Raw genomic sequence first — 20,758 nt, 5'->3', positions numbered from 1 at the left:
ACTCCGTACAGTATTGAAACAAAGTTTTATGTGAATCAACTTCGGATGTTTCATTTGAAGTAGATTCGCTCATCCCTAATTTTGACTCATGTGGAGCCAAAATAGGTGGCAATAATGAGATGGTTCTCTTCCTTGGGAGATACCTCTTTTGCACCCCTGTACATAGGTTAACCTTAACCCATTTAATATTCCTTAAAAGGGTATTCTGGTTATATGGAGTTATCCCCCATCCACAAGATGGTGGATAACTATTAGATTGGGGGGGTCCTACCACTGGGACCCCCATCAATCACAAAAACAGAGGCCGCGTACCCCGTGGAAACCCTTAAATTAACAGAGCGGCCTGTCCTTACATATCTATAGGCGTTCCAGAGACAGCCGAGTACAGCGCTCTGTTATCTCTGGAACTCTAATAGAAACTAATGGTGCAGCCGTTTTCGATCATTGGGGGGGTTTCTATGGGGTATGGGGCACCTGATCTTGTGATCGTGGGGGTCCTACTACTGGGTTAGAGGATAACTTTATATAACTGGAATACAAGGGCTGACAGAGGTAGGCAATGATGAGGGCTGTATGAGGCTGAATGAGCGCTATGTCCTGCCAACGAATGAGGATTTTACGTGCCACATGAACTATGCAATCATCCCCTGCCCTTTAAACTCCTGCCTTAGGAGCCATGAAGGAACCTGACAGTCTGAATGAAGTCTGAACATTGTAACAATGTCTTAAAACAAAGGTAAAAAGATAAAGAAAAATGCAAGGCAGATGGTTGTATGCTTTAATAGTACAGATTAGATACACGTAAAGTCTTCCAGTCATTAGTAATTCAGCCACACATTTAGCCAGGGATGAGGTGTGAAGGTTAATGTAACAGGTCACCACAATCCAAGGACACCACTTATCTTACTGCCGGTGATAGGAGAAAGCAAAAAGTTCATGCAACCCACCTGCTCTTTTTTCACCTTCTTCTTTGGCACGGAGTCCAAGGACTTCTCAGATTCTGAACGAGTCCGATTGGACCTTCTCTGGTGTTTCTTCTCGGAGGTTCCTAGTAAAAAGAAACTGTGTTGTGCATTAATCCATCAATGTGCCTGAGGACTGCAAACGACCCACCTCTGGTAGAGATAACCAAGAAAGGTTAACCAGCTCTATTAAACTGCCCTTTGGTGAGGATTGGCTAAAAAAAAAAAAAAAAAAAAAAAAAGTCACCCTATCCACAGCCTCTTTAAAACATCCTGATCTTCAAGATGTCAGAGATCTGCTCCCCAATATGAACGATTCATACACCAACCATGTGAGTTAGAGAACTTATGCTCGGTACTCTCATCTCTAGGGTATGCCATCACCCTTGGATCACTGGTGGTCCGATCAGCTAAATATCCCTTTAAATTCCCCAAATCCCCGTATAGAACAATGCAGGTCACAAAAACAAATCTTCCAGGTGTCTACACCCATAATGTAAATAAGCTAAAAAAAAAAGAAAAGAAATTATAAAAAAAAAAATATATTATATATTTTTTTTTTTTATGGAAAAAAAATATATAAATAGAGTTAAAGAAAGAGCCAGGTACCTAATTAATGCTAGGATCATCAGCAGCCACAGGAGCTCTCCTGACAAGGATGGTAATACAGCTGAATACGGGGCGAAGGCGGCAGTATTTTCTGCTGCACTGTGGTATTTGGTTCTGCTGGGGCAGTATTTTCTGCTGCACTGTGGTATTTGGTTCTGCTGGGGCAGTATTTTCTGCTGCACTGTGGTATTTGGTTCTGCTGGGGCAGTATTTAGTGCTGCACTACAGCATTGCTGGCCCCACCTATTCCTGTTGCCCCTGCCTACTTGTACTGTACTGCCTTCTTTAAGTTTGGACCCACCTACAACAAGGCGCCACTTTTAGTTTTTTGCCAGGGCCACTTTAACCCCTTGGATACCGGAGGTTTTTTTCCATTTTTCTTCCCCATCTTCCTTGAGCCATAACTTTTTTACTTTTCCGTTCACATATCCATACGATGGCTTGTTTTTTGCAGGACAAGTTGTACTTTCTAATGCAACCATTTAATATGGCATACAATGTAGTGGGAAGCGGGGAAATTTTTTTTTCTAAAAACGCAATCCCTCCACAGTTTTTGTCCCTATGGCTTTTCCTTTGCGGCAAAATTGATCTGTGCCCTTCATTCTCTGGGTCAGTACGATTAAAATGATACCACATACTGTATGTATACGTTTTTTATGTCTAAATAGTGTAAAAATAAATTAAAACTTTGGAAAAAATATTTATATATATATCCATATTCTGACTGACCCCCCCCCCCCCCTCCCCATAACTTTTTTTTTATAGTTATATCTACTGAGCTGTGTGGAGGCTCATCTTTTGCAGGACGATCTATAGTTTTTATTGTTACCATTTTGGAGTTTGTGTGACTTTTTAATCCTATTTTTTTTAGCTTTTAGATGCCACGATTACACTTGATCACGGCATCTAAAGGCTTTAATGACCACGATAGGAACTATTGCCAGTCGTGGTCATTAGCCGTGGGTCTCTGCTGTTTGAAACAGCGGAGACCCGCCGGCAATGGCGCCCGCTACACGTGCAAGAGGGCGCCATGTTTACTAATCACTGCAGCGCCGTACATGTAAAGGGTTAAGTTCCCAGCCTATCCTTGGGTGCATAGACTTTACTGGTGAGCGATACAGACCTGAAAGCATTCTGCTTCTAGCTGAGACTACGGTGCTTCAAAAAGGCACAACACGGCAGCATACATTGCTGCAGTATCTGAGAGTCATCAGAACAGGCCCACACATTAATACAGGTGCGAATTTTAGAACGTTGGGGCACAGATCTAAAACACAACCATGGATATATTACACGTGTGATGTGCTTTCCACCAGCAGTCTCATCACTGATGAGATTTAGCTACCTGCTGTGAGAATATGCAAAGGAACAAGGGACATAAAAACCTGCCCAGAACAACCATCTTCAAGGATGAAACTATGGCTACATTCACACAATTGTATTTTCGGCCCGCGTCCAATCTGCATTCTTTGCGAATCTCTTGCGGACCTACTAATTTCCATGGGGCCGCATAAGGCTACTTTTACACTCGCGTTTCGTGCGGATCAGTCATGGATCTGCAAAGAAGGATCCGTTCAGATAATACAACCGTCTGAATCCGTTCAGAACTGATCAGTTTCTATTATCTTTAACATGGCCATGATGGATCCGTCTTGAACACCATTGAAAGTCAATGGAGGACGGACCCGTTTTCTATTGTGCCAGATTGTGTCAGTAAAAACAGATCCGTCCCCCATTGACTTACATTGTGTGTCAGGACGGATCCGTTTGGCTCAGTTTCGTCAGACGGACACCAAAACACTACAAGCAGTGTTTTGGTATCAGCCTCCAAAGCAGAATGGAGACGGAACGGAGGCAAACTGATGCATTCTGAGCGGATCCTTTTCCATTCAGAATCCATTAGGGCAAAACTGAACCGTTTTGGACCGCTTGTGAGATCCCTGAACGGATCTCACAAACTGAAAGCCAAACCGCCAGTGTGAAAGTAGCCTAAAATGTCATCTGTGTGCTGTCCACAAATTATACAATATGTCCTATTCCTGTCAGTTTTGAGGACAATAAACATTTTTTTAAATGGGGCCTGGGAAAAGTGCAAGGTGCATCAGTATTTTACGGATCCACGATTAGCGGACCGCAAAACAGATACGGATGTGTGAATGTAGCTTAATGGCAAGTGCATTGTAACTAATGATAAAATATGAGACCTGACAGACAATGAATGTAACTATGAGGACATTTAAGGGATTATCCCACAAAAAATATTACTATGCAAAGAGTAAGGCATTGCAAATAAAGTATTAGTGTAATATATTAGATTTTTGGCTCCATAAGACGCCAAATGGCAGTGCGTATTATGAAGCAAATACTAATGAGCGTTTATCTCACTAGTACACATAGGAACGGGAAGTGGTACTCACCGCTCCCTGGTCTTCTGCCTGCACCACTGTGTGTCCTGACTGCGAGGTATGATATGAGGTGCGATGAAAATTTTTTTTTTCTTCTTATTTTACTCCTCTAAAACCTACCTAGGTGCATCTTATAGAACAAAAAAGCCACTACATCCAATCGAAATATTGTAAGGGAGTTTTTTTTATGTACAATGCATGTTCCTGTTTGGTAGCGCCCCCTGCTGTTTATACTTCTGGCCCATCTTCTCCTGCATTCAGAAGTGAACCAACTTGCTCAAAAGCTTCCCCGTTCTCAATGTCGGTGTAGGGGTCTCAAAGCAGGTGAAGCAGCCCCAACACTTTTCTTTCATTCTTACTTCTAAACTCATTGACAAAAAAAATAAAAGTAACGCACCGAGAAATGTCAGATTGCTGCAAAACTCAGTTATGTCTCAGGTAAATAATTTCAGGTGTTGTCGGATTAGACACTGGGACTTGCGATGAGTGTAAAAGTGCTTCCCCCGCTGCCCTATAAAAAAGGTTCTCAGAAGCTACTTTTGGGTGGTGTACCTCTTGTTGAGCGTTCACTGACTTCTAGACAAGCATCTATGATGCACTCAGAGATTTTGCCCAGTTGACAGACTTTGATTGGAGGTGCATTAGCCTAAGAGAAGCAGGATGGCGGTTTCCACGAATTGCCCGAATATGCCGTTCTGACCTAGCTGTTAGGAGCAGTGGTTTTGAGGGCACTTACATGCAGTGAACAGGTTCTGGATGGCCTACACAAACTATCAGTAGAGAGGATTGTTTGATCCACGTCAAGCACGAGTAGTAGCTCCCACAGTTTTGTTGTCCACCACCCAGACACAGGTGCTACCTTCATTACACAGCCCATTTCCAATTGCTTAGCAAAAGGAAATTTGGTGTAATGGTTCTCATTATGTGTCCTGCCATTGACAGCCAGCCACTGTCAACTTCATTTAAAGTGGTGTCATGAGCGAGAAACCTGGACTGCTGCAAACTGGAAATGTATCATTCGTTAGTGATAAATCCAGGTTCTGTTTTGGATCCGGGGCCAGAGGCCGCATCTCGTCTCCTGTCCGGGCCAGAGGCCGCATCTCGTCTCCTGTCCGGGCCAGAGGCCGCATCTCGTCTCCTGTCCGGGCCAGAGGCCGCATCTCGTCTCCTGTCCGGGCCAGAGGCCGCATCTCGTCTCCTGTCCGGGCCAGAGGCCGCATCTCGTCTCCTGTCCGGGCCAGAGGCCGCATCTCGTCTCCTGTCCGGGCCAGAGGCCGCATCTCGTCTCCTGTCCGGGCCAGAGGCCGCATCTCGTCTCCTGTCCGGGCCAGAGGCCGCATCTCGTCTCCTGTCCGGGCCAGAGGCCGCATCTCGTCTCCTGTCCGGGCCAGAGGCCGCATCTCGTCTCCTGTCCGGGCCAGAGGCCGCATCTCGTCTCCTGTCCGGGCCAGAGGCCGCATCTCGTCTCCTGTCCGGGCCAGAGGCCGCATCTCGTCTCGTGTCCGGGCCAGAGGCCGCATCTCGTCTCGTGTCCGGGCCAGAGGCCGCATCTCGTCTCGTGTCCGGGCCAGAGGCCGCATCTCGTCTCGTGTCCGGGCCAGAGGCCGCATCTCGTCTCGTGTCCGGGCCAGAGGCCGCATCTCGTCTCGTGTCCGGGCCAGAGGCCGCATCTCGTCTCGTGTCCGGGCCAGAGGCCGCATCTCGTCTCGTGTCCGGGCCAGAGGCCGCATCTCGTCTCGTGTACAGGGTAAAGGCCGCATCTCATCTCGTGCCCAGGCCAGAGGCCGCATCTCATCTCGTGTACAGGCTAGAGGCCGCATCTCATCTTGTGCCCAGGCTAGAGGCCGCATCTCATCTTGTGCCCAGGCTAGAGGCCGCATCTCATCTTGTGTACAGGCTAGAGGCATTACATATACCTACGTTACATTCACACACACAAAGTTTCATTCCAACAACTCCTTGGTGCGCTTTTATATATATTTTGTCAATGGAGTGTATATAGCTATATTTCTCTCTAAACAGTGGAGAAAAACTGTGGGGGCGTCACATACCGTGTGTCTCTCGGGCTATATTTGAGGGGTAACTTTCTATGCATAGGAAGAAGGGGTTAAAAGGAGCTAGTTAGAATGCTTCTTGGGAGGTGCAGGCACTTTGTAGTCTCATCTGAACTGCTGCCTGCCCACAGAAACGGTAGAACAATCCTTTAATTTTACATTTGTGGGATAACCCCTTTAAAAGATCTTGTCAAGGGTGGCTAACAAAAAACATACATTACTCACACATCACCGCAGTCCCAATGCTGCTCTGGTCCCTGCTGCTCTTCACTTCCTGGTTCCAGTTCGACACAGGAAATGTCTAGAAATGAGAGGCAGCCATTTCCTATGTGTCAAGCTGGGACAAGGAGAGCAGCTGGGCATCGATGGAGTAATGCCTATTTTTTATTTTTAACTCTGACCCTTTCGCTTGGAAGCCCCCAACTATGAACTTACCAAAGAAGTAGAAAAAAAAAAAAAAAGTCAACAAAAAAGTACAAAGTACTACTGTTAAAACTCTGCCGGATATAATGGACTTCATGGACTCATGTAGATGTTCAGACACAGCATAACTGTGTGATGAGCGTTGCAGTGATGGATGTTACGTACAGAAGCCTTGTCTGGGGTCACTTTATGGTGAATGAGTAGATGCTGTGCTTGTAATGAGACTGTATGATGTCTGTGGATGCATCTGCTACCGTGACACTAATGATTAATCTTATTGTAGTAACCCTTTAAATCATGTATAGGACATTTCTGTTAGCTCCCTCTTTCACATGGGAGTTTTCAGCTCCCAGCCAGTAGGGAACTTCTCTCCAACCAGAATGGACGCATTACATGCAAGAACAGACGGCCTGCCTCTCAAATACAAAGCCACGTGTCGTCACTCTAAAGCGTAGCTCCGGTGATCGACTTATAGACTATGGACACCTTTGTAGTGATTTTGTTTCCTAAAAGAAAAATCAAAACTTTCTCAAATACTCATCATTGAAAAGCTCCTACCGCTTTGCTGCTGTAGAGTCTGTGCATGTCCTTCAAACAGCAGGCTGTGCTGCTGCTTCTGACATAGATGTGACAGAACATTTCTCCTGGCTGTGTCAGAATTCTGCTCTGCTGCTTCCTTCTCAGTGTTAGGGTCCATTCACACGTCCGTAAGTGTTTTGCGGATCTGCAAAACACGGACACCGGCAATGTGCATTCCGCAATTTGTGGACCGCACATCGCCGGCACTATAATAGAAAATGCCTAATCTTGTCCGCAATTGCGGACAAGAATAGGACATGTTCTATTTTTTTGCGGAAACGGAAGTGCGGATCCGCAGATGCGGACAGCACATTCCGGCCCCACTGAAAATGAATGGGTTCGCACCAGTTCCGGACGTGTGAATGGACCCTTAGAAATAACAGCTGGAAAAGAAGGGGGGGAGGGGGAGAGGGGAGAGATCTTATATGGCAGATCGGAGGGTGGAGAGGACAGAAAGCATGCAAGTTTCCAGGGAGTTATGAATTACATAAACTGTGCTGTATAAGAGTATAGATAGTGAAGAAAGCACATGCACAGCAGTTTGCAGGGGGGGGTGAGAAATCAAAGAGGCTGTGTGTATCATTGTACATGTCCATCACCTTTTAAAACTTTATTTGCACCTCTGATGTAAAGTAGCAAACAAGTGATCTGTGCTATTTATTCACTTCACTCACTTGCAGTTCGCATTTAAGCATAGGGCAGAGTTGGAGGAGACTTTCTACGGCACTTTACACCCACCTTGCTGATGTCAGCTGCAGGAGCAGAGTAAAAAAACATATAGCTAAAATAACATATACCTTAAGAAAACAGGGAATTACAAGGTGTCTATGGAGGGAACTCGCTAGTTAAAGGGGTTGTCTGGTTTCAGGAGGAAACAGGACAACCTCTGGCATCCACCTGAAATAAAGAACAGCCAAGTACTTACTTCAAAAATCCTGCACGGACACTCCAGTTCTCCCGGCTGCAGCTGTGACACCATGTCGAGAACACATGACCACTGCAGCCAATCATTGGCTTCAGTGGTGCACCCGACAAAGCCAAATACTGACTGCAGCAATCAGTCAGACATGTCACCACTGCCCAGCAGGGAGAACCACACCGGTGCCGCAGGGTCTGTGAAGGTAAATACTTACCTGTTCTTTACTTCAGGCAGATCCCATGGGGTTGTCCAGTTTCAGGAGGAAACCAGACAACCCCTTTGGTAAAACACAAGGTAGAAGTTAAGTCAAACAGTGGGCAGAAGTGTACTAATAGGGGCATGAGCATCAAATGTGAAGTAAGCTAGCAGGCGAGTAGAAATAATGACCGTGACTGGGCTGCAGCTCCACTGCATCAATTACACGGCAGGCAAACATAACTTCCCGTTCTTGGGAATTATGAATGAATGACTGACTTTCACAAAAGTACTGTATGTGATTCTTTTTTACTGGAAGCATGCTTTATGTGCACTGGCAATCACAAATAGTTTTTTTAACCTACACGCAATGGTATTGTGCTTAGGGCATTTTTGCGGACAGCATCCAGCCGTCTGAATGAGCACTTAGTGACATAACTGGGCAAGAGGTAAAACTCAAGGACCTGTCCAGGCCCGTATGTTAGCGTTCCACATGTCACTGCTATTCTTGATGGGTCAGAGTATATGGCATAAAGGGGCAGTGTCAGGTAAAAGTCAGGGTTTGGGTTAAAGCTCAGTATTCTATCCTCCTCATATAGCACTCGCTCCCTTCTCCAGACGCTCTGCGGCCACCAATGAATGCCGGCATGCACATATGAGCCACAGGACATTTGTAAAATCACACATCCCTATTGGAAAACACGCTGAAACCGATGACTCCATACACGGCATTAACGCTGGACCACCAATGACTAAGTGAGCCACAGCACTAGCACCAAAAGGCGGGGCTGGACGAGAGGTCTAGCCCTGTCAACCAAATGGGAGGGGGAGCACACAGACGTAGAGCTAGTGGTGCTCCAAGCACTATGGCCGGCCCCTCTGTGCTCAAAATAGTTTTTATATTTAGGCAAATGACTTAATATATTGCTGCAGCAAAATACAAGTAGCATTTTACACCGCATGATTAACCCTACCAGGCAATATGCCCGATTTAATAGGGTTGCTCATGCTGACAGATACTAGTTAAACAATTAAAGGGGCTCATTCTCTAAAAAAATAAAATAAAAAAATATACCCAATTTCGTGGAACAATTCTGTTTGGGGACTGAAGAGGTTTTTGAACATTTACAAGGACAGAGACTTACAAAAGGTGAGGAAGATGATGCTCATCTTCATGTGTTCTACATACATAAACCATTATACTGATGGGTAAGCAGCACTGAAGGCAGCCCACAGAGCTCATCTTCTAGTGTACATGGTCAAATATTTAGGGCTGTGCTACACTGCCCAATGTTCGGGCATAATGAGTGTCGATCGATAATAAACCCTTCGATCGGCGCTCATTCGCATGGGCCTTTTATACAGGCCAATTCAAAGTATATGGGGGAGGAATGATTGCTATGCGATCGTTCCTCTCTATTCAGTTGTATTGAATACTAGCCGCACATGCCTCATTGCACAGGGCAATGTGTTGCCGATAATCGGGCACCTTTCCTGCTGCCTAAAAAATGCAAGCGAGCCACAGCACAATTACACAGGCCAATTATCGGGACAGAGTTCCTATGTTTAAATATCGGGCAGGGTAATAGGACCTTTGGGTTCAGGTGACAGATGTCCTTTCATTAGCCTGGCATGGACAGATACAACTGTTCTTCTGATAATGTGGGGAGGGGATCACTTGGATAAAATGCTCCCTTTATGTTGGGGGGGGGGGGGGGATATAAAAAAAAAAAAAAAAAAAAAAAAAAAAAAAAAAGGCCCCCGGTATGACTAATAAACCCTTCTATACAAGATTACCCTGTCTTGCAGATTTATTCCACACATGCTGTAAGTCTGCTGCAAGCTATTGCAAGATGTCAGCCAGGCATACAGCAGCATGAAGAAGACCTGCGGACAGCCCCGTCTCAACTACACAGATAAAACACAACAGAAAACCCACTGAACACTGCAAACGTCGTGATAGCTTTGTATCGTTTATTGCACAAAAAGCAGCATATAACAAAAATATGAATGGGGTGACAGCGCAGTTTTGAGAGAATACTGATTTTGGAGTGGGGGGCGTCCTCTCTCCATTTAATTAAGTTTACAGATCTTGGCGGCGGGCTCAACAGTCTCTTCCCCCCTCCCCCTTTCACTCTGGCAGTAGGGAGGTGTGTGTTAGGGGCAGACACGTGCAGTTTGCCTACCTGTGACCCCCGATGAGGTTTCGGGAGCAGGCGTGTGTTGTGCTGACAGTTTCTCCATCTTCAAATTGGGGGAGGGTACAGATGTCTTTTCTGGAGCTTTGACTGTGATTTCCGGCTTGTTACCGACTCCCTTGAAAAAACAAACATATAAAGATTGTACATTGGTCTCATCAAAAGGCAAATACACCGGCATATTTCCACCTAGTAAACCACTGAGATTTGGGGATAGTTTCTGAAGGTCTCTGGGTAAACCCTAGCCAGCTGAAAAGAAGATGCCACATATACAATCTCTTCTGATGTCGAAGGAAGCTGCTGGCCTTATCTCCTCCACAGAGCCAGTCAGTCTCCTAGGTGTGGGATGGGGATGGGGTCCCACCAAATTTTCTTCCCAGTTGCCTCTACAAACCTTTTTTCCAGCCCTGACGACAGCTATTTGTGCATCTGAAATAAAGTATGTCAAGTTACATACACCAACGCCATCACCGACTAGCCATATCAGTCCATATCACACTGCAAACATGATCTACAACCGTCTCTAAACCAGACATGCTCAACCTGCGGCCCTCCAGCTGTTGCAAAACTACAACTCCTAGCATGCCTGAACAGCCTGCAGTTATCAGTCTACATACAGCAGGGCATTGTGGGAGTTGTAGTTTTACAACAGCTGGAGGGCCGCAGGTTGAGCATGCCTGCTGTAAACTATCAAGAAGAACGTATGCCTTAGTTGTTACAGTTCCTCCCCCTCTAGGGAAGTCAAGGAACGGAGAACGTTGTGCGATTGTTGCTGGTTTTCAGGATGAATTTTGGTTGAAGCTGCACGTATGAAGAAAATAAATGGAGAAGTGCTCATCCCCCTTCTGTCCATTGGCAGGGTGGGGGTTAGTGACTGGTGGTTGAGACAACAATGGTACCGGGCCCTTTATAGGAACACTGAACCTAGAAATAAATGATACACGTGGACAGTAGAAGATGCAGTCACCAATGTTTGTTTCAAGAACATGCAGAAAAATTCCACAGACGGGACAGTCTTGTGGAAATCCTGCAGAAAAGACAGGGGTTAAAGGGGTATTCAGATATTTTTTTTTATTATTTCATGCCCCCTTTCCTTGTTGAAAAATCTTTTGCACTGATACTTATCAATGTGCTCATAGTCAAATGATATCCTCCTGGCATTTCCGGAATCACGCTCCCTACATTGTGTAGGTGATCCTAGCCTGGTTATAGCCCACAATGAACGTGTCATCAGTGACGTCATGTTCATGGCCTGCCCACCTACGCTCCATTACCACAGAGCATGGTGGTAATCGTAGAATACCCCTATATTCTCCTGCGGACCTCATCTATCTTTTGATGGTGGTTGGCAAAGGTTGCGAGGCCAGAGAGGACACATTCACAGAGGCTGCTACTACTGCCAGTTGTGTTACAGACAGAGAGGAGGAGCAGGGGAGACATGGCTGATCTCTTGAGACACAGAGGATTTTATGATAAATTCTTTATAAAGGGAGAAAGTGCAGGGATATTTTTATTTGTGTGCATTGTCTGTTTTAAAAAGGAGCCACAAAAAGGCAATGGCCCCTGGGATTCCCAAAAACTATGTTTGTGCCTTGTCTACAACCCGCAGGTGATTTTGCCACTACAGATCCCAATGCAAGTTGGATTTTTTTTTTTTGCGATAATCACTTTGCAGTTGAGGCAGGTCACAAAGCAACTCCACAGACAAGCATTACGCACACTGTGACGCCACGATTGATCTTCATATCACTCAACACATGCTGCTATCTAGCTTTAAAGGGGTTCTGCACTTTGTTTTAACTGATTATCTATCCTCTGGATAGATCATCAGCTTCTGATCGGCAGGGGTCCGACACCTGGGACCGCTCCAGTAGCGCTACGGCCTTCTCACCATTTACCGCCGGCCCAGTGACATCACGAATAGTATCAACTAGCCTGGGCGGCTAAGCTCTGTTCACTTGAATGGAGCTTAGCCCCGCCCAGGCTAATGATACTAGTCGTGACGTCACTGGGCCTGCGGTAAACAGTGAGAAGGCCGCAGCGCTACTGGAGCACCGCTGCCTTCTTAAACAGCTGATCGGCGGGGGTCCCAGGTGTCGGACCCCCGCCGATCATTAGCTGATGATCTATCCAGAGGAAAGATCATTAGTTAAAACAAAGTGCAGAACCCCTTTAAAGTAATTTTTCAGTGTTAGTATAAAGAACGCTTTCCATAATTTTTTACTTTCATGTTTCCCCCCTTGGTGCTGCTGCTAATCTGTTCTGCTGAGCAGGCATTGGACAAAATCCGTCTTCTCCCCCCTCTTGCAGCTGACAATATAGTTCCCTTCCTACTTTCCCTGCAGAAGGAGTCTTCTCAGCTATACTGTCATGTTCCTGCGGATGCTCAGCTCCATCCTGACAAGTTAAACAGGTTTTGCCACCAACCTTTTTACACCAAAAAAATGGCTGACTGTAAGATAACTGCCATATCTTACCTACATAAGACAGGAAGCAGACTAGAGGTGCTCAGTAGAAGACACAGAATGGGGATGGGATCTGCAATTGTCATATGATGCATGCAGGTATTGCCGATATGTAATGATCCAAGCGAGTGCCTACCAACGCTCTGATCTCACAAAAAGCCTTTAAAACATGACAAAACTAACTTCATGTTGTAGGCTCAGTTTTGTGAAAAGCTTCAATCCTGAATGATATGCATGACACTGGGGTATGACCGAGAGATACGAAAATACCTACAATGGAAATTAGAACCCCTGAATCATGCTGGCTATTCCCTAAGATGACGGGAAGGGGCAGGCAGCTGCCGTATGTAAGGTCTGGACCTCCCTGGGATTCCACTATAAGGAGTGCTGAAAGAATAATACACCTGACGCAAAGTTAAAGGGGTTGTGTCACTTCAGCAAACAGCATTAATCATGTAGAGGAAGTTAATACAAGGCACTTACTAATGTATTGTGATTGTCCATATTGCCTCCCTTTCTGGCTGGATTCATTTTTCCATCACATTATACACTGCTCGTTTCCAGGGGTTATGGCCACCACTGCAGACTAGTGCAGATACGAGATGCGCATATGTGTCCTGCGGTCCCATCACCAGACAGACTGGTGCTTTTTGCTATAGTGTGCAAGCACGACCACTGCTGGATTGTTGTGTGGTCATAACCATGGAAACGAGCAGTGTATAATGTGATGAAAAATGAATCCAGCCAGCAAAGGAGGCAATATGGACAATCACAATACATTAGTAAGTGTCTTGTATTCACTTTCTCTACATGATAAATGCCATTGCATGAAGTGAGACAACCCCTTTAATGAGTCTGGTGTATTCCCGAAGAAAGCTCTCTCCCGCCTCTCAGGCCACTGATGGACAGCTGCCTGCTATGAACATATGCACCACAGTTTGTTAAACGGTGCTACAATTTTACACATGGTTTTAAAACGACAAATCTAACAGCCTCTATACATGGGACAATTCAGCCGGCCATTGACGGAAGGAAGCGTACCTTCCCGGCAAATGATCTCCTCCACAGTATGGGGAGGAGTGATCACTAATGCCATCGTTCGTCCCCATACAGAATCATTGTTTGCCGGCAGCAGAGGCTTTATTTTTATTTTTAGACAGTATGATCTGCTGCTGGCAAACAACTATTTAGGTGCCCGCATGAAAGATAACTAGATGAACGACGTTGCTAACGAGCATTCCTATGAATGTTTATTAGCGATTATCTGGTCGAGAATCGGCCTGTGTAAGGTTGCCTTTAATGAAAGAAACAGAGATGTAATTCCATACCTTGGTTGTGTATATGAACTGTTCGAAACCATCAGAAGATGCATTATGGAGGGCAAGGACATTTTCGATTTTCACCACAGGTGACATGTTGCACTTCTGAAGGTCAATGGTGCCCTTGTGTAGTAGAACTGAGGCAGGAAGCGACTTGCGGGCGGCTGCCGTCTTCCACGGTATCTTTGCTGGAGGGGGCTGGGGCGGCGTTGGCTCCTCTTCCTGAGCCTGTTTCCTCTGGCTTTGCCTCCGAGTTTCAGGTACAGGTAAAGGTACAGGTATAGAGTCATTATTGTCCTTGGGTGAAGGAGAAGGTAAAGGGGCAGAATGCTTTGAAGCAGGGGAGGAGACTTCTTTAGGACAGACAGGTTCGGTATCATTACTAGAGGTGGACCTCCGACTCCTTTTGTTACTGGTTGCTTTTTTAGGTTCGGGTAAGGTCTCTGGGTCTACATAGATGAAGGTGTACTGTTCTATCCTCTCCTCCCGACTCATCCGCAGGGCTTTTTCTGCATGAGCGATGCCGATCTCCCACTGGATGCGCTCCTTCTGGGGGCGAGGTTTCCGCATCTGAACAACAAATATGACAGGAAGACCTCTATTAAGCAGAGTCTATGCCAAACTTCACAAAAGTTATTTATTGCATCTAAAAATTTCAAATGAAGCAAATCTGCTAATAAAGAATACAAATTTCTCCCCCCCAAAAATTTATTTTTGTATATATATATATATATATATATATATATATATATATGTATATTTTTATTTTTTTTTGCAAAAATGAACATGCATTTTAAAGGGACAAGAGGCTACAGGTAGTGATGAGATACCATCCAGATAGATCATCAATTTCAAACAGGTGGGCGTCTGACACCGGGCACCCCCACCGGACAGTTATGTTGCGTTGCTCTGGCACCAGAAACTGTACAGCTCTGCACATTATGTAGTAGCCAAGTGGGTGCTGCAGATCAGCTCACATTCAAGTCAATGGAGCCGAGTTTCAGTACACCGGCGCAGGAAACCCCACAGTGACATTCCATACACTGTTAGGTTCCAGCTCCGTGGCTACCTCAAACAGCTGATCATGGGGGTTCCAAGTGTCAGACCCCCAACGATCTGATACTGATGGCCTATCAATATCTGTGGTCCGGAGAATCTTTATAAGGTTACGCTGACATCTGCGTCGGAATCTCGATTAGGAGCCCGTGTTGCCAGACAAAACAGTTTTGCATATTCATCTAGTAAAATGCCAGGCCACCTGACGGACCCCAATATAACCCAAAAAATCTGGTGGCCGTCGTCTGTGTCCATCATACGACTCACCCAGTGCTGCTCCTAGAACGTTACAGAAAAAAAATACTGACAAAGTGAACGAAAGACTCGATTCCACTGTCGGATATATTAATCTTCAATGCCACAAGATGGATTTCCAAAATGGTCACCGCAAACTGCAAATCTAATATAAACTAAAACTACAAGCAGCAGCGCTTGACTGCTCCTCCATGTCTGTCATGCCGCTAGAGGGTCCCCCATTCTAGGCATCGGTGGGGATCCCCATTATGCTAATATTTATCATCTATTTAGTAAAGAACTGTTGCATTTTTTTGGCCAGGATACCCCTCAAAAGTAGGACTGCTTTTCAGTACTCCGTAGGCCCATTTCACACGGGACGAGATTTCCGCGCGGGTGCAATGCGTGAGGTGAACTGAATCCGGACCTATTCACTTCTATGGGGCCGTGCACATGAGCGGAGATTTTCACGCATCACTTATGCGTTGCGTGAAAATTGCAGCATGCTCCATATTGTGCGTTTATCATGCAGGCCCCATAGAAGTGAATGGGGCTGCGTGAAAATCTCAAGCATTGGCAAGCAAGTGCGGATGCGGTGCGATTTTCACGCATGGTTGCTAAGATGACAGTCTAATTATTCACTGTATTATTTTCCCCCTATAACATGGTTATAAGGGAAAATAATAGAATTCTTTAATACAGAATGCTTAGTACAAGGTCAATTGAGGGTTAAAAAAATTAAATTAACTCACCTCCTCCTCTTGATCGCGTAGCTGCCGATCTCTTACTTCTTTAATCATGAGCTGCCGGCTAAAGGACCTGTGGTGATGTCACATCACATGGTCCAATCACATGGTCCATCACTGTGGTGATGGGCCATGTAATTGAACCATGTGATGAGCTCAGTGACGTCACCACAGGTTCTTTGACATGAGAACAGGAGACCGGCAGCTACGCGATAAATTTTTTATTTTATTTTTTTAACCCCTCAATTCACCTTCTGCTATGCATTCTGTATTCAGAATGCTATTATTTTCCCTTATAACCATGTTATAAAGGGAAAATAATTACATCTACACAACACCGATCTCAAACCTGAACTTCAGTGAAGAAGTTCGGGTCTGGGTACCACATTAAGTTTTTTATCACACACGTGCAAAACGCATTGCACCAGCGCGATAAAAACGGAACTACGGAACGCAATCGCAGTCAAAACTGACTGCAATTGGGTACCTACTCGCGCGGGTTTGCCGCAATACACCCGGGACGCATCGTGAGCCAAAATGTGACGCCCGTGTGAACCAAGCCTAACAGGGCTGCCTATATCACGGCGACAACACCTGAACCTAACTGAGATTGCCCTATAACCTTCCGCTATGGTGTTAGGCTGGATTCACATCACAGTTTAATTTTCCATTCTTCTGATCCGTAAGAAGAACAACAAAAACTTTAAAAAAAACTGATCCTGTGAAAAAAAAAACCGCACAGATCCTGTGCTCCAGTTGTGCACATTTTGCATCTGTTTTAGCCATTTCTGTCCTAGATCCATTTTTTCCCCTCTTTAGACAGACAAAAAAAAAAGTCCTGCATGCACGGAAATGGCTCAAACGGATGCCAAATGTGTACAACTGATGCAGAGGATCTGTTGCTTTTTCAGTGATGTGAACCCAGCCTTAGAAAGATATTCCAACCTTATAACGTGATGGTAGATCACTGGGACCCCCGCCGATCGAGAGAACACAGGGGCCACAGTGCTGATTTGTTGTTCAAGGTAAAACACTGAACAGGACACGGTACTGAAGTGGTATATCCCATCAGACATCACTTTATAGAGGGATGAGAGGGGAATGTCCCCTTTAAAGGGGTTGTACCATGGAAAATATTCAGTTTTCAAACCAGCACCTGGATCTGAATACTTTTGTAATTAAAATTTTTGCATAGCCGGTGAGCTAGTCACTGAAAATATAGCGCCAACTTCTGTTTGTTCTCTTTCTTATTTATAAGGCACATGTTCAGTTCCATCCATTGACTGCCTCCGGAGCTGTGCTAGGGAGAGGGCTGAAGCAGAAAGGACTCGCCCCCTGACCTGTGCTAGGGAGAGGGCTGCAGCAAAAGAACTCTCCCCCTGAGCTGTGATAGGGAGAAAGGACTCGCCCCCTGAGCTGTGATAGGGAGAGGACAGCAGCAGAAAGGACTCGCCCCCTGAGCTGTGATAGGGAGAAAGGACTCTCCCCCTGAGCTGTGATAGGGAGAGAGCTGCAGCAAGAAACACACGCCTCCTGAGCTACCAACTTGAAATAAATCTAGCAAAGTAAACAGAGCAATGAATGGGGAGATCTCTTGCTCCATGTGAGGTACAGGGCTGGTTCTAGCTTTGTCTGTTCTAGATCGTCATGTACTGTCCGATTCTCATCGGTTGGCCTATCGCTAGGATACAGCCCCAATGACTTATAGGTGTGGGTCCCATGTCTAGAACAGAGCCCCCAAAGTAAAAAAGAGAGGACCACGCATGTGCGGCTGCCCTCACTTCATTTCTATGGGACTAACAAAAACAGCTGAGCGCTGGCTCGGCTTTTTCGATAAGCCCCATAGAAGTGAATATGGCAAGTGGCCGCGCTTGATAGAAATGAATAGAAGGCAGCCGCACATGTGCAGTGTGCTCTCCTCCACTTTGCGGGGTCCATTCTAGTGATAGGTTTGGGTCCCAGAGGTGTGCCAGCACCTAGCAGACACTGGGAGCATAACCTAGCGATATGCCCAATATATATCAGATGGGCCAACCCCTTTAACGGGATTGTCTCACTTCAGCAAGTGGCATTTATCATGTAGAGAAAGTTAATACAAGGCACTTCCTAATGTATTGTGATTCCATTTTGCTTCCTTTGCTGGCTGGATTCATTTTTTTCATCACATTATATACTGCTCGTTTCCATGGTTACAGAGCACCCTCAAATCATTCAGTGGTGGTCATGCTTGCACACTATAGGAAAAAGAGTCAGCCTCTCTGGTGGCCGGGACCATGGGAGCGCACATAGACTGGTGCTTTTTCCTGTCCACTGATGGATTGCAGGGTGGTCATAACCATGGAAACGAGCAGTGTATAATGTGATAGAAAAATGAATCCAGCCAGCAAAGGAAGCAATATGGAGAATCATAATACATTAGTAAGAGCCTTGTAGTAACTTTCTCTACATGATAGATGCCACTTACTGAAGTAAGACAACCCCTTTAATAATGGGATAACCCCTTTAAGAGCCAGCCCTATAATTGTCATGTGTAACTTTTTAAATTGGGATTAGACTTCGTGGTGATAACCCATAGGTTTCATTAACAATATTAATTAAAAATCTTAAAGGTACCTTAAGTCTCTCAGACTGATTGACAACCTTGGCAGAGTCTTCAGCCACCAGCTGCTCGTACTGCTTCTGCCCCCGATACTCGCGCATGCGCTTCTCATGCACCCAGGCCCTCTCTGGTTCATTGCTGAAGAACTGTACATGGTATTCCCGAGCGCCTGGGACGAGAGGAAAGGACAATAACTCACAAGGAACCTCACCGCCTTTACATGGTGCTTCTAGGGGATCGGGCACAGTTCACATTCGCGCTCTCACACACGCTCGCGCTCTCTCCCACACGCGCGCGCTCGCTCTCTCTCTCTCTCTCCCACACGCTCTCTCTCTCTCCCACACTCGCGAGCGCGCGCTCTCTCTCTCTCTCTCTCTCCCACACGCGCGCGCGCGCTCTCTCTCTCTCTCCCACACGCGCGCGCGCGCTCTCTCTCTCTCTCCCACACGCGCGCGCGCGCTCTCTCTCGCTCTCCCACACGCGCGCGCGCTCGCTCTCTCTCTCTCTCCCACACGCGCGCGCGCTCTCTCTCTCTCTCCCACACGCGCGCGCGCGCTCTCTCTCTCTCTCTCTCTCCCACGCGCGCGCTCTCTCTCTCCCACGCGCGCGCTCTCTCTCTCTCCCACGCGCGCGCGCTCTCTCTCTCTCCCACGCGCGCGCGCTCTCTCTCTCTCCCACGCGCGCGCGCTCTCTCTCTCTCCCACGCGCGCGCGCTCTCTCTCTCTCCCACGCGCGCGCGCTCTCTCTCTCTCCCGCGCGCTCTCTCTCTCCCGCGCGCTCTCTCTTTCTCCCACACGCGCGCTCTCTCTCTCTCCCACACGCGCGCTCTCTCTCTCTCCCACACGCGCGCTCTCTCTCTCTCCCACACGCGCGCTCGCTCTCTCTCTCCCGCGCGCGCTCGCTCTCTCTCTCCCGCGCGCGCTCGCTCTCTCTCTCCCGCGCGCGCTCGCTCTCTCTCTCCCGCGCGCGCTCGCTCTCTCTCTCCCGCGCGCGCTCGCTCTCTCTCTCCGCGCGCGCTCGCTCTCTCTCTCCCGCGCGCGCTCGCTCTCTCTCTCCCGCGCGCGCTCGCTCTCTCTCTCCCGCGCGCGCTCGCTCTCTCTCTCCCGCGCGCGCTCGCTCTCTCTCTCCCGCGCGCGCTCGCTCTCTCTCCCGCGCGCGCTCGCTCTCTCTCTCCCGCGCGCTCGCTCTCTCTCCCCGCGCGCTCGCTCTCTCTCCCTCTCTCCCGCGCGCGCTCGCTCTCTCTCTCCCGCGCGCGCTCGCTCTCTCTCTCCCGCGCGCGCTCGCTTCTCTCTCCCGCGCGCGCTCGCTCTCTCTCCCGCGCGCGCTCGCGCGCTCTCTCTCCCGCGCGCGCTCGCGCTCTCTCTCTCCCGCGCGCGCGCGCGCTCTCTCTCCCCGCGCGCGCTCTCTCCCGCGCGCGCGCTCTCCCGCGCGCGCTCTCTCCCGCGCGCGCTCTCTCCCGCGCGCGCTCTCTCCCGCGCGCGCTCGCTCTCTCCCGCGCGCGCTCGCTCTCTCCCGCGCGCGCTCGCTCTCTCTCCCGCGCGCGCTCGCTCCTCCCGCGCGCGCTCGCTCTCTCCCCGCGCGCTCGCTCTCTCTCGCTCTCTCTCCCGCGCGCGCTCGCTCTCTCTCGCTCTCTCTCTCTCGCTCTCTCTCTCTCCGCGCGCGCCGCTCTCTCTCTCTCCCGCGCGCGCTCGCTCTCTCTCTCTCCCGCGCGCGCTCGCTCTCTCTCTCTCCCGCGCGCGCTCGCTCTCTCTCTCTCTCCCGCGCGCGTGCTCTCTCTCTCTCCCGCGCGCGCTCGCTCTCTCTCTCTCTCCCGCGCGCGCTCGCTCTCTCTCTCTCTCCCGCGCGCGCTCGCTCTCTCTCTCTCTCCCGCGCGCGCTCGCTCTCTCTCTCTCGCGCGCGCTCGCTCTCTCTCTCCCGCGCGCGCTCGCTCTCTCTCTCCCGCGCGCGCTCGCTCTCTCTCCCGCGCGCGCTCGCTCTCTCTCTCCCGCGCGCGCT

General features: G+C 47.9%; 1 protein-coding gene across 6 annotated transcripts in view; it reads right to left on the bottom strand.

The window, feature by feature from the left end:
- Window positions 1-20,758, bottom strand: part of NSD3 (nuclear receptor binding SET domain protein 3) — a 103,102-nt gene that overhangs the window by 52,929 nt on the left and 29,415 nt on the right. For all 6 annotated transcript variants that reach the window (XM_044279034.1, XM_044279037.1, XM_044279038.1 and 3 more), the window contains exons 4-7: window positions 18,778-18,932; window positions 14,138-14,698; window positions 10,333-10,462; window positions 948-1,048 (exon numbers count right to left, since the gene is read on the bottom strand). In XM_044279034.1, the coding sequence (XP_044134969.1) occupies window positions 948-1,048; window positions 10,333-10,462; window positions 14,138-14,698; window positions 18,778-18,932 (947 nt within the window). The remainder of the gene's footprint in view (window positions 1-947; window positions 1,049-10,332; window positions 10,463-14,137; window positions 14,699-18,777; window positions 18,933-20,758) is intronic.

The sequence above is a fragment of the Bufo gargarizans genome, chromosome 2 (genome assembly GCF_014858855.1).
Source record: "Bufo gargarizans isolate SCDJY-AF-19 chromosome 2, ASM1485885v1, whole genome shotgun sequence".
Taxonomy (NCBI): Eukaryota; Metazoa; Chordata; class Amphibia; order Anura; family Bufonidae; genus Bufo; species Bufo gargarizans.
Note: the sequence above shows the minus strand (reverse complement) of the source record. Positions and strands in the feature narration are given on the sequence as shown.